This window comes from Mustela lutreola, chromosome 3, assembly GCF_030435805.1.
Source record: "Mustela lutreola isolate mMusLut2 chromosome 3, mMusLut2.pri, whole genome shotgun sequence".
NCBI classification, from domain to species: domain Eukaryota; kingdom Metazoa; phylum Chordata; class Mammalia; order Carnivora; family Mustelidae; genus Mustela; species Mustela lutreola.
Window position 1 is genome coordinate 35,758,086 of NC_081292.1, and position 14,947 is coordinate 35,773,032.

General features: G+C 40.8%; 1 protein-coding gene across 4 annotated transcripts in view; it reads right to left on the reverse strand.

The window, feature by feature from the left end:
• Positions 1-14,947, reverse strand: part of GRHL2 (grainyhead like transcription factor 2) — a 161,966-nt gene that overhangs the window by 61,246 nt on the left and 85,773 nt on the right. For all 4 annotated transcript variants that reach the window (XM_059165898.1, XM_059165895.1, XM_059165897.1 and 1 more), the window contains exon 8: positions 420-514. In XM_059165898.1, the coding sequence (XP_059021881.1) occupies positions 420-514 (95 nt within the window). The remainder of the gene's footprint in view (positions 1-419; positions 515-14,947) is intronic.

Consider the following 14,947-nt stretch of genomic DNA (forward strand, 5'->3'; position numbering starts at 1 on the left):
ACCACAGTTCCGAACACTTTTCCTGCCTCTGGAGAAGGCAGCAGTCAGGGCTGTTTGGGGGAACCTGCAGTGTAGTTGAAAAAGTTCTTCTGGCCCAGCCTTGCCACCCCACATGCTAAAATGAAGCATGGGGAGCTCGAGGATTTGGGAGGGACATGCAGCTTGGCCCGTCTTGTAGGAGGCCATAGCGAAACACACACACTCCCGTTTCTCCCTTACTCCCGAAAGGCAATTTAACTGCACAAAACTGAATGGGCGTAACTTCAAGAGAAAGCTAAGAGGCTCAGTTCCTTTTCTGCTGGCTTGAGTTAACAGGTCTTCCCCTCCTTACAGAGACTTTTGTGAAAGAAACATCTGCAGGGAACGGTGGCCTTATGCAAAAGGCACGAGAAATGAATCAATACTGTCTTCCCACTCACCTTCGCCTCTTCGTTCACGTCCCAGGTGAAGGAAACCGCATTATACGCAATCTCCTCGATGTTTCCAATCGTATTAAAGCTCTCCTTGTAATCAGCTGTAACATGAAAAAAGGAAAAGGCTTTAAGAAAGTAAGGGTGACTCGGTGACATGGACTGAACTGTCATTTGCCAATGGGGAGACTCTGCCGACTCTCGCAGCGACTCTTGGCAACAGTTCAGGATTTGTGCTTGCTGACATTCTTTTACTAATAGTTACCCTGTACGAATGTCCCTCTATTAGGAAGGAAATCTAGCTGAAGCAATGTTCCTAAGAAGATCTATTGGTTTCATTTTTTTTACGAGGTTTATGAAATTATTAATTTTTTCCCCTCCTGAATCTTATGCCACCTACCCAACTCCCTCACCTGTTCACTTTCCCAGGGCTTAATTTTGCAGCCAGTGCCAGAGTATTCCACAGGGATTGCTCTGCAGAACAGAATAAGCTGTTTATCAGTCGGGCAGTGTCAGCAGGACTACCGGGAAGAAATTCCAAGACTCCGGGAGAGCGCAGGCAAACCGTTATTACTTCCTCTGAGACTTAGGCAGATAAGAGCTGAGTTCATCACACTCAGCTCACTATCACCAAGTGTCCACTCAAAGGCCTCCCTTCTTTTGTGTCTTTGTTTATATAATACTTATGTATTCATTTGTATCCCCACTCCCTTCTCCCACAAACACAACAGCTGTCGATGTGTTTGTTATATATTCTTAGGAAATGTTGGGTTGATTTGCCTGTGTGCATAGCTTTTATTTTCAGCAACTGTGTTGTGAAATGGCTAGAGTGGCAGATTTAGCCATGATTTGGGATATATTTATCCTTATAAGGTACCTGTTGTTTGTCAGTAATTCAAATTTAATTTTTATTTTTTATTTATATTTTTATATATAATTTATTTTTTATTTTTATTTATATTTTGTCTGGGAACTCTAGCTATGAACTTCTTCAGATCTAATCACATTGCTGGTGCTTGCTTAGTTCTAACACCAGCTGCAAAGAATTCCATGGTAACCACTGGCCACTAGTTCCTTACCCCCTCTCTGTAGATACGGACCCTTCGGTGGTCTCCAGCTTTCTGGTACAGACTACACTGCCTTACTTTTTATGGTCTCCACTGTCACTGCCTTACCTGGCATTAAGGTCTGGATATGATATTTCAGAGTTTTAATCCTCACTACATCTGGAGCATCTAGCTTATGCTTACCATCTGGATTTCCCCCCGACTTTTGGCCCACCTTGATTCTGTACTGCATGAACATCAGCCATGTCCTGCCTGCCTGGCATCATGGTACACAGACCATCTGCTTTCCTTTGAGGTCCAGTTCATTCACAATGTGGTCCCCTAATCAGAAACGTTCTTTCTCTCAAAGCTCCCATCGTTATTCTTCTAAAATGCAACTCAGATGATGTGCTTTTTGTAATTTTTTTTATGAGACGAAAACTTACACCATGACCTCTCACGTTCTTCATAATCAGGCCTGGACACGTCTCTGTGCCCTTCACACTCCAGCCCCACAGTGGGGGCCAGAGGAAGACTCAATTCTAATGATCCTTGGAGGTCTTTTTGTTTCTAAAATCTTTCTGAATGCTTTTCTTGCTGAGCTAGGACAGGAGCCAGATATTCTGACTGACTTCCAGGATGTATACAGTGGTCATTGTCTACAAAATCTGACATAGTTCTGGCCCAATGGTCATTTCTTCGAGCTGTGTCCTTCTAGGCTGCTGTGTCACTCCAGGGCAGGTGGCTTCTTGAGGCTTGAAGAAGTTATGTTAATGCTGGGCCATTCTGAAGTCTGCCTTCCTCAAGTTCACTGATCTGATCATTTTAATCCATTTCCTCCTTGTTTATTATAAAATCTAAGTTCATGGGATCCTTTATCAAGATTTTAACTACTTTCTTTTAGTAATACACCTCACTGTGCTTGTATGAATTAGGTTGAGAGAAGCAGTACTCCTATCTGCTTTTTCTATCCATGATATAAATAATAATAAAACAAAGTCCATAATAATAACAGATCCATATTAACCCATAATAAAATAAAGTCAGGTTGATTTGGATTTCTTATTCTCAGGACCTGGAGTGATGGCTAATCCCAGAAAAACCCACTTAATGTGCTCTCCAGAATGGCCCTCCAGAGCCATTCCCAGGAATGAGTTGTACCAATGAGATTCTATCAGAATTCTATTTGTCCTTTTTCTCACCAATTTTTTTTGGCCAATACAATGAGTACAAAGTGATATCCTATTGATGTAATATTTGCATTTCCTCTTTCACTTGTTAGTTCAAGCATCTCTTCACATCCAAGATAGCTAACCAGGTGTCTGAAACTGCCTGTTCATGGCTTCTGTCCACGTTTCTACTGGTTCACCCAGGGAAACTTTAAAGCAAAATTATGTATCTTTACACTTTAAATAAAGCATACACATTATAATACAAAAGCTTGTGGGTTCGCCATAGTTAGACAATCTACTTATCCACAAACAAGCACTAAAAACACACCCATGAATAGACTTCATGTCTTTCTTACCTCAGTCTCTATCTCCCTATCTCCAAAATATGTACTTTTACACAATGTTGGAAAAATAATTTTTAATGTTTTTTATAAAAATTACTTTTAATTTTCTTTCTTCCCCCTTAATACTTCTTTAGCATCTTTCCAAGTCAATAAAGAAACTTATGGACAATACTTATACTTGCCAAATACAATTATATTGAGTTTTAAAAAGTGCCATAACTTTATTTTGTTCTTGTTGGTAACTTAAATGATGTTTAATATTTTGCTACCTTAAAGAGTACTTCATTTAATTATCTTTATGGCTAAATATTCACACATACTTCATTATTTCATTAAGATATATTCTCAGAAGTGAAATTAATAGGTCAAAAGGCAAATGTATGTTTAAGGCTTTTAATTCATTTTGTCAAATTGCTCCTGGAAAGGTTGAAACAATCCATATTCACAGTAATAGTGCATGAGTTCCTGTTTCCCCAAACCGTTTTCTTTCCAAAATGATATGCAACACGTGGTACCTCATTATTTTAATTTTCAATTCCCTAATTGCAAAAGAGGTAGAACAGACTTTCCTTTACTCTCTGGCTCTTTGTGTTTTTTATATTCTTTCTCTGTTTTTAAAATTTATTCATTTATCATAACAGCTTCTTGTTCGAGCCTCTGCTCATTTTTCTCTTATGGTATTTAAATTTTCTTATTGATTTTAAAGTAAATATCTAAAGCTAAGAGATAAAATAGAAAGCAAAGGAAAACACTCTCACACCTTACAAATTTAGAATAGGCTTTATGGCTTTATTTAGGATAATTTAAATGCAAATCTGTGCTTTCAGCAGGCCAGCCAATCTCTTAAAATTCTGAAGGGAGAAGTGGACTGCAGAATTTAAAGGAAGTGAGTTCCCTGATTCTTCATACCTCTTTGTTTTAAAAGACAGTCTGGTAGTTTTCAATAAGCAGTTCAACAGCTTTTAAATAAGTTCTTTTTTTTTTTTTTTTTAAGATTTTTTATTCATCTATTTGACAGACAGAGATCACAAGCAGGCAGAGAGAGAGGAGGAAGCAGGCTCCCAGCCGAGCAGAGAGCCCGATGCGGGGCTCGATCCCAGGACCCTGAGATCATGACCTGAGCCTAAGGCAGAGGCTTTAACCCACTGAGTAACCCAGGTGCCCCTAAATAAGTTTTTAATATGCATCTTTAAAACAGCTTTAGGTCAATTGTAAATTTAAAAAACAAATGTCAGAGGCGCCTGGGTGGCTCAGTGAGTTAAGCCTCTGCCTTCGGCTCAGGTCATGGTCTGAGGGTCCTGGAATCGAGCCCCCCCTTCCCCGCCCCCCATGGGGCTTTCTGCTCTGCAGGGAGCCTGCTTCCCCCTCTCTCTCTGCCTGCCTCTCTGCCTACCTGTGATCTCTCTCTGTCAATTAAATAAATGAATAATCTTTAAAAAAAGAAAAACAAAAGCAAATGTCATTCATATTTAGAAATAAAGATAAACCAAAGCGGTTTGGTCACATACTTTGACCAAATATTTTATTTTGTATTTTTGTTGTTGTTTTGTTTTTTAAATTTATTTGACAGACAGAGATCACAAGTAGGCAGAAAGGCAGGCAGAGAGAGAGGAAGGAAAGCAGGCTCCCTGCTGAGCAGGGAGCCAGATGCAGGGCTCCATCCCAGGACCCCGGGATCATGACCTGAGCTGAAAGCAGAAGCTTTAACCCACTGAGCCACCCAGGCGCCCCTGACCAAATATTTTAAAAACAAATGCATTACAAATACAATTACAAATACAAACACAATGCTTTCCAGGTCCCCTCATCTGGCACAGGGCCTCTGTCAGTTTCTATCATATTCATTTCATCAGCAAATGTATTGAACAAATATGTACTGTGTGTCTGCTATGTGCCAGGCAGTGTCCCTACACTGGGAAAACAGCAGGAAACAAGACCATGTCTCTGATCATGTGGCTTTTATAGTCCACTAGGAGAGAGAAAATAAATAAGTAGACAAATAAATAAATGAACAAGACAAGTAAGTTTAATAAGCTTTTTTATGCCAGTAACAAAAAAAAAAACAAAAAGACTGGAAAGGCTTGTTGATTTCCTTTATACCATGTGCCAATATTTTATTTATTTGTTTACTTGTTTACCACCAGTATTTCCCATTAGCTATTTGCTCTTAAATACTGCTGGTTTTTTTCAGTGCTTAATATCATACAGATAAAATGCTCTCCATACATTCGCTAAATAAATGGGTAAGTGAATGAATGAATGGATCCATGAGCATTCTAAACCAAAAATATAACTAAGAGACTGATGACACACCTTTTCCTTTTCTTTTTTTAAAGATTTTATTTATTTGAGAGTGAGAAAGAGCGAGCGAGCGAGAGAGAGGGAGAGAGAACAAGCAGTGGGGTGGGGGTGGGGGATGGGGCAAGGACATGGGGCTCCATCCCAGGACCTGAGGATCATGACCTGAGCAGAAGGCAGATGCTTAACTGACTGAGCCATCCAGGTGCCCCACACCTTTTTCCTTAACCTTAGGCAAAACAAGAAATATCTGTTCATCTTTAGTCTCTAAGCCATTCCTACAAATGGTAAATAGCTCTGCTATCATTTATAACTATGAAAGTTTTTGAAAACTAAACAGCTTCTGCACGCTGATGTTACTTTGTCCACACACTTTATTGCCCAATGAATAAAATGCTAATAGATATATCTCCCATTTCTGAAAAGTGTGTTAATGCTTGCTTAAAGGCTTATGACTCATGGTATAGAAACAGAAATCCAGGAGCCTGCTGTTAAGACTTCCTTAACTTATTTCCTCAGGAAAGTTTTCCAAACCCGAATTTTGAAAATGCTGATAGCCACTCAACTAGTAAAATGAACTGTGATGTGCTGCTGTAATAAGCTTCATTTCCTAGGGTTGCCATAACAAACTACTACAAATCTAGTAATCTAAAACAAGAGGAATTTATTCTCTCAGAGTTCTGGAGTCCACACATTCCAAATCAAGGTGTTGACAGTGTTGGTTCCTTCCTGAGGCTCTGCAAGTTGATAGACTCCGTGCCTCTCTCCTAGCTTCTGGCGGCTGCTGGTGATCTGTAGTGTCCCTTAACCTACCACCCATTCCTCTAATCTCTGCCTCTGTCTTCACATGGTGTTCCCTTCTGTGTCTCTGTGTCTGTTCCCCTCTTTTCTCTTAGGGATTCATCATTGGGTTTAGGGTTCACCCGAATCCAGGATGGTATCATCTTGAGAACCTTAATGTAATCACATTTCTAAAAACCTTTTTCCCAAATCAGGTCCTATTTACAGGTTCTGGGAATTAGAACATAGATCATTTCTGAAGGTCACCATTCAACCTCCTGCACTTGGGATTCCCTTGTATGACTACAAGTCAGGTGACTTGAGTGTCTGGCTTTATTCTTGCATGAGAGCCACCACAGCTGAAAAGTAATCACCCCAGTCAATAATAAATAAATAAATCATAAAACACTTAATTATGAACATATTACTTTTTAAATGGATTTTTCCCCCCAAAAGATGACAAGGCAACATAAAAACTACATGTTTTGTACCCTGGTTTGTAAATATCCAAAGAATACTAACATCTTAGTGAGAATGAGGCTATAAATAGGAAAATGACTTAGATGTTTCCAAAATTCAGCATCAGGGAGCAATATTATAATTGGCTAAAACAGATGTCAAAAAAAATGTATGCCAATTTAATCTGAGTTTTAAAGGTAGTTCTTCAGGGCACTTGGGTGCCTCAGTGGGTTAAAGTCTCTGTCTTTGGTTCAGGTCATGATCCCAGGGTCCTGGGATCGAGCCCCGCATCGGGCTCTCTGCTCAGCAGGGAACCTGCTTCCTCCTCTCTCTCTGCCTGCCTCTCTTTCTACTCTTGATCTCTGTTAAATAAATAAATAAAATCTTTTTCAAAAAGATAGTTTTTATTATTCTTAATAATTTATACACAGAAGTATACAACCCGAAGTATACAAAACAACCCGAAGCATCAAAAAAGAATGAAACCATGAAAGAAATAGGAGTCTATCTAATGAAATAAGAACAAAGTTTATCTCACTGTTGAAGTCATGTGGTTGGTGACAATCAAACTTTTCTGGGTCCTCTCTAAGGCTGTGTGTGTCCTTGGAATGTCAAAGCGACGTGTATGGGAATGCAAAGCCATACACGTTCTCTAGGGCCTGTTCAGAGACTCCCCAAAGGTGCAGAATGAGTATTTCTGGATTCCCAAAGCATACAGGCTTGTGTGTGTACAAGCATTCAGTGCTTCTCAAATGCTGGGGTGCATCAGAATCACCTGGAGGGCTCTGGTAAAATGTAGGAGTCTGGGCTCACTCTCTGAGATGATGATTCAGTGGGTGTGGGATGTGGCAAAGAATGTGCCATTCTAACACAATTCTAACAAGCTCCCAGATGGGCCCGATGCTGCTGGTCTGGGGTCTACACTTTGGGTAGCACTGTTCCACAGCAGACAGGAATGACTGAATCCTCCAGGTGTACCTGATTCAGTCCACATACAGTCTTAAAGTCTGAGACATCTGTCATTGAGGTCCATTACCAGTTATCGGTGAAATCCATGTGACAGACTGTTCTTTTTCTTCAAAGATTTCTCCTCCGGTGGACACAAACCACACAGTTAGCTACACGGTAAGCCCAGAGTACCACTTGCTCCAAGATGTCTGCTTGCACTCATGCAAGCAGAATCCCATCCTGAAACATCCACTGCTTTGTATATGGATATTATCATCTCGTGATATTAAAATGCAAACGCTCTTGGGATAATAAGTGTCATAAACCAAGAGCTTACTGAAGGCCAAGCCTGTGTCAAGTCTTTTACCAACATGACCTCATCTCTGTGAGGTAGGTGTTAGCATGCTCGTCCTACAGGGCAGTTCAGTGGCTTGTACAAAATCACGTGGCTGGTACCTGACCAGCCTGTGATTTGCAGCCAGGTCTGTCTGCTGCTAAAGGTCATACTATTCATCACTGCCTGTATTTATCTTGTAGATTAAAGAATAAATTGTCCCCAGATATGAACACCTGGTAGGGAAAAATCACAGCATATCCTGCATGGCAACTAGCTGAGAGGGGAGAACCTACGAGAAGTTCCATGAGTGCACATCCTGGGACCATCACAAATTCTTGGACAGAGCAGGGCAGGGTTGGGTGCTGCCGTGGAGAGGAAGCAAAGAAAGCATCTCCATACCCTGAAGGCACCGTGAAGATTGAAAGTTCAAAAAGTTGGCCCTTTTGAGAAAACAGGAGGTGTGAGCAACACTGCGGTGTCCTAGGGAAGGGCCGCTGAGCATGGGCGAATGAGCAGTGCTTTCCACACGCTTCTGGCAAGTTACGCACTGCAGAGAAATTATGGGATTCAACTCTATTTTAATTGTTATAGAAACCGTGATGGTGCATCCTTTTGCTGTCTTATTCTTTTACTTTTGGTATATAATCGGTGGTCTGTTCATGGGTTTTTCGACTCAGGCTTGGAGGTTGAGTCTCTTCTGTGTGTGTGAGTATGGTTCTGGAATGCTGTCAAAGGAACTCTTAATTCCTTCACCGTAATTAAGCTTCACGTGCTTGGTAAATTATAACTATCCCTTTTAATTATTTGTTGTGTATATTGTTGGAGATTAAAAGGAATGGGATAATTAATATAAAAATTGTTGTTCTTCCGAAACGTTTGGATTCTGTCTGGACTGGTGAAATAATGAGCCTGGAATGCTGAAAATGGCTCAGGGCGCAATTGCCAATTCAGTGTGCTACATTGCAACCTTAGAAGATGTTCTGTTTGTTTGTTTTTAAAAAGCCAAAGATCTGAGGTAGTTTATATGTAGGGTTGGGACATACAGGGGATCAATTTATAGGGCGGTGCCCAAAGCATATGAAGAAAAGACACTGGGGGTAGAAACCTACCAACCAGAATTTAATTTCTGTCCTTCTCTCAACAAGCCCTGTGGCCTTGAGTGAGTTATGGAAGCTCTCTGAACCTGTATTTCCTCATCTACAAAAGAGAGACAATATCTGGAGCCCCTGGGTGGTACCGACGGTTAAGCGTCCAACTCTTGGTTTCAGCTCAGGTCCTTGGATTCAGCTCGGGACCCATCTCAGGTCACAGGTTCGAGCCCCTAGTTGGGCTCCAAGCTTAACCAGGAGTCTCCTGGGGCTTCTCTCTCCCTTTACCCCTGCCCCACCCTGTATGTACACTCTAGCTCTCCCTCAAAAATAAGTAAATCTTAAAAAGAAGAAGGAGAAGGAGGAGGGAGAGAGGGATAATATCTAAGAACAAACTCTGCTACTCCTTTAGTGGGTGAGGGGAACGATACAGGTCCCTACTCCCCCAACCCAGCTGTCCTCAAACATCTGCTTCCCTATGTCTGCAAAGACCAAACAGAATCAGCTCAAATTCAGGAAACACTTGAGGGTCATTCTAGAAGCATTCGCTCTGACTTAAAATAGGTAGAATAAATAAACCCTAGTCCAAGTACGTTTTGAGGTTTTTTTTGGTTTTCGAAATCAAAGCAGCAGCTTCTTAAAGCCTGGATGACTCATAGGAACTCTAATGAGTCCATTCTATTCTTTATCATGCTTTTCCCTAGTCAGAGGTAACCCGGGTTTCCTTGAGTATGTTGACACTTGAGCCGATTTTTAGATGCTCTGAATGTATTTCCACCATTTGGTCCTGGTCCCTGAGCAAATAATAGGGTCAGCCACCAGTTTCTGAGAGCCAAGTGTGTGCTAAACGTACATACTTCACAAACATGACCTCACACAATGCTGACCAGTAGCTTTTTAAATTCTCCTTACTCTATAGAATAGGGAACAGGCTAACATGTTAGGCACCTCCCTGATAATCACTTACTTTTTAAGCGGCCAAGCTGGGATTGGAACCCAAGAAGTTCTGGCTACAGACAAAGCCAGAGCCCTTTGATATCTATGACATACAACCTTTCAAACAAGCACCTTTCCACATACCATCTAGAAAAATAATGGCTGAAATTATGAAGCCATCATTTGTGACTCATAGAATGTAAGCAGTATTGAGTGACTTCGATATTAGAACTGGAGTTAAAATACTACTCCTGTTTACTTCTCATGGTTGACTGTATTACCTTCACAAACATCATTAAAGAAGGAATCTTCCTTGGAATTCTCCCTTTGAGTGAAACCTAATACTTTATGTGTGTCTGAGTCACCCCTTTGCTTCTAGCAAAGAAATTTATAAACCAATGTTCTAGCTTTCAATTGTAATTTGAATTTCAATTCATTTTCAATAAACTTATGTGAGGAAAGCATTTTATACTATAGCCTATTACTGTGTTCCATGTATGCTAGTATTTTTTACTCTCTCTGAATTTTTTTTTTTTTTTTAACAAATGCTGGTCTTGATCTATAAACTTGATTTCAAACTGAGACTAGGTCCTATCCTATGCATATACACCACAAATACATATGCTTATATAGTACCTATATGGCTTCTGGCTCTGAATTTAAATAAGCTCGGATGGGCTTAAAATTAAGCTCTTCCCATTAGTCTATGTTTTCAGTGAGATTTAACTTCTTCAGTCTATTTTTAACTCAAACTATTCTATCACTTGAAAAATAGTGACTGGTACTTTCTGACAGTTTGCTAAATGAATGAAGGCATCGATAGATGCATTGGTAAGTAATTTATTTTTGTATACTACATGAATTACTCATATTCAATTTTAGTTGTTCATTCTTCATCTTCTCACTTGGTATACTAATAGTCTTAGGGGAAGGTGTGGGGACAAGAAGAGGCACACAGGATTCCAAGTTCCTGCCCACAGTGGCCAACCCACCGTAATCATCTCAGATCTGGGGCCCCTTCCCTCCAGAACAAAGTCCCCAACATGTTCCCACCTCAGATGGTATTTCCAGACACTATAACTTCCCAGTTAAACCAGCTCTCACAACAGAAAACTGAACTCTTTCTCAGATGATGGCACTGTATCGTAAGAAACTTGAGAATTGCCATTCTATGAGAACACATTCCAGTCTCTCTCAAAGACCCATGCTAGTACTAGCAGCTATCAATGGTAGAAATAAGTTTCAAAAACATACAACTCTACTTTTGAGTCACAGACTAAAGAAAATTCAAATAAAAGAAATGACTTTTTGGTAACTGGTGGTACAGGACACAGACACATTACAAGAACTGTAAATCCTCACACAGATTATCTTCTGCTAAATCTGAACCACAAACCCAATCCCTCCAGCTGCTCAAGTTCCACTAAGATTAGCCTCCATTTAAAAAAAAAATTTTAATTCCGGTGTTGTTAACATACAGTGTTATATTACTTTCAAATGTACAATACAGTGATTGAACAATTCCATGCATTACGCAGTGCTCCCCAAGATAAGTGCACTCTTAATCCCTTCACCAGTTCACCCAGCCCCACCCACCTCTCCTATGGGAACCATCTGTTCACTTCCGTTAAGAGTCTATTTTTTGGTTTCTCAGTTTTTTCTTCCTTGTTTTGTTCCCTAAATTCCACTTGTGAGAGAAATCATATACTATTTGTCTATCTCTGTCTGACTTATTTTGCTTAACATTATGCTCTCTAGAGCCATGTTGCTGCAAATGGGAAGATTTCATTCCTATTTATGGCTAAATAATATTCATACACATGCACACACATACACACCAACAAACACCACATCTTCTTTGTTCGTACATCTATCAGTGGACACCTGGGCTGCTTCCATATTTGGCTACTGTAAATAAAGACAGGGGTGCATGTGTCCTTTTGAATTAGTGTTCTCACATTCTTTGGGTAAATACCCACTAGCGTGATTCCTGGATCATAGGCAATTCTATTCTTAATTTTTTGAGGAACGTGCATACTGTTTTCCACAGTGGCTGCGCTAATTTGCATTCCCACCAGCACTGCATGTGTGTTCCTTTTTCTCCATATCCTCGCCAACACTTCTTGTTTCTTGCAGATCAGCCTCCCTTTTCAACCCCTCTCGCTGACCGTGGCTGCCCATCAGACACAGGAGGGTGCGTCTGTTATGTGTGTGATGGGCGTGCGGCAGGGTGGTGGGGGGGAGCACTGCACGAGTTGTTCTGGTTCGTTACATGAACGATTTCTGCAAGAACTGCTACTTGAATTACTTGGGCTGCTACTCCTGTTTACTTCTTTTCCACCAATTACTAGAAGACTTAGATAGCATTTTGAAATTGAAATTCCAATTCTCTTACACAGAGTTCTTCAAGAAGATAAAGCTGCCCTTCGAAGGAGGGAAGCTGTTGCTTCTGTTCGCTGTTTTCCGCTGTAGTGCGGACTTCAGCATCCGGAGACAGCGCTCAGGGTTTAAGGGCATCAGCATCCCCTAAGCAAAGTTGCATAACTGCTCTAAGCAGGTTTCCCATCTGCAAAATGGAGAGAAAACCAGCACCTACCTCACAGGATCCCTGCCCAATGATGAGACACTCACTTCTTCAGCACCCCCTCATTTCGATACTTGTCTTTCTGAGAGCAGAGAAACTAGTGGCAGCTCCGCATTCCTGGAGCCTGTTCAGAGACTCTTCTACAGATTAGCTTCACCTTATTTTGGTTTCTCCAACCTCAAAGAGCTTAATTTAATTTTGGAAAAACTTTCTCTTGGCAAGTTTTAGGTTGTGTAAACAAAGAAGGAAAACTTTAGATTTGCCCAATATCGCACTTGGGGGTATTGCAAAGACGTAAATTTGTTTCTGCTGAAGTGTGCAGCCAGAGAGAGGCTTCTAGTAAATGCTAACAGCTGACAATACCAGCTCTGTAATTTTTGATATAGAGATGAGCCTCATGAAACTATCAGAGTGTATCTCCAGGTACTTTTTTTTTTTTTTTGCAATTGTTAAGCCAATCAGATAATGCCAAAAACATGAGACTTTCAGGTTACCTGCAGTCTTATTAAAAGCATCTCTGAAGAAAATAATAATGAGGCCACAAACGAAAGACATGAAATCAAATAAAAGCACAGATTACATGTTTGACAAGAAAGCATGGTCTTCCATAGCTCAAGATACCGAAAATGGTAAGGGAAAGACAGTACAGTGTCTAGTAAATGTAGGGGGGGGGATGTAAAACAGAAAATAAAGCATTCTATGGTATTAAGTAGAGGGTCTACTACAATTCTCAGAGAGGTCTCTAAGTATCGGTCCCCTGCTTTAACATTTCTTCTGGTTAACCACTCATGGCTTTAAAATTGTCAGCAGTACAGTAAGGAAACCCTTACAGGGAAAGATTTAGTAAACAATAATGTCCTGGAACCAGGTAAACATAGTTCCTAGGAGCAGTGAGAAAAATGATTCAGGGCCACATTCATTACACTTTTTAATTTCCAAATCTAGCTACTTTTTCTTGAAAGTTTGCTTTGAAACAATTTCCTATTTGTTTGCTTCCAGGAAACAGTAATAATTTCTAGTTAAGTTAAAAATGGGGCATCTCCCCTGCTTTATTATGTATGTATTCTATTTTTATGTTAACAATTAGTTATTAAACTAGTTTCATCAAAATGGCTGTGGTATAATAAAATAATGTTTAAAATCTAAGAAATTAAGGTACCAAATGCACATCTAGCCTCCTGACATCAGAAAAATACTACCAAAAATTATTCTTTCAGCATGCAAGAGGAGAAAATGCCACCCCAGTTATATTTCTCACGTAACGAGACCCGCGCCTGCTTACCATAACTGTTACTACCTAAACACAAAACCATACATGGGGCAGTGTGTTCATGAACTAGTCAACACCAGTGAGCATCTATGCTATGTCAGGCTCTGTACCAGATGCTGGGTATATAGAAAGGTTAAAAAATTCTCTCTCCACCCAAGAAGTTCAGCACCTAGTGAGATGGACAGAATGTACACGGATGAACCAAGTGAAACACAGCAAAGTGCTATTGACGAGAGAGAAACCAAAACCCATAGTGGGAGCCGCTGACTCTCCCTGAAAGCTGAGGAAGATCCCATCCAAGTGGGGACTGAGGAGCCAGGTCTTCAGGGGTAAAATGTCTGCCAGGTCAAGGAGGGAGGGAGGGACATTCTAAACAAGGAGGACTGTAGAAAGGAACAAAGAAGAGGTTGCAAGTAACCAGGAAAACTAGTGAGGGGTAAAAATGGGCCTATAGACTTGGGGTACTTGGGGGGCTCAGTCAGTTAAGCTTCTGCCTGTGGCTCAGGTCATAGGTCTTGGGATTGAGTCCCAGGTCGAGCTCTTTGCTCAGTGGGGAGCCTGCTTCTCCCTCTCCCTCTGCCTGCTGCTCCCCCTCCTTGGGTGATCTCTCTCTCTCTCTCAAATAAATAAATTAATTAAATCTTTTAAAAAATTTTTAATAAAAGCCAGGCTGAGCTGGATGGAGAGACATTAGTGGTACGGATATGGGCTAGTGGACATCTTTTTTAAGAAACGTAGAGTGGAAGACAGAGGAAGACCCAGCTCATAATTCAAAGGGAGGCTCCAAGAATCAAGGCCTGGACATGGGCAGTTTGTGAACTCTAGCTCTGTTCTGGACCCTTTACTTGTGGGAAGGTGGGGATTCCCCTGGGTCATACTAAGCTCACAGCTGAGCAGGAAGTGCTTCTCCCCAGAGCTGTCATCCCCAACAGAATGAGCGTCTAGGACTCACAGTAAGACACGCTCTGCAATAAATGAAAACCCACAGTGGCTCCGTGATCACTGAAAATCAATATGTTCTGTCTGAACTAAGAATAAACTTTGAAGAATACTTGCATTTTATAATGTTTTAAAACATATAATCTTAATTAGCCTCCTACACATTTATCACATAACTGTTTTTCTAATCAAAGTTGAAGATGAAAAGGAATGTTCTGCCACTCTGGCTACATACAACACATTGCTCAGAGCAGAAGGTACCACACGCGTCTAGAGCTGGGGAGGAGAGGACCCCTGCTGGGTGGTGCTGGCCCCCCCTCCCCACCTCCTCCCTGC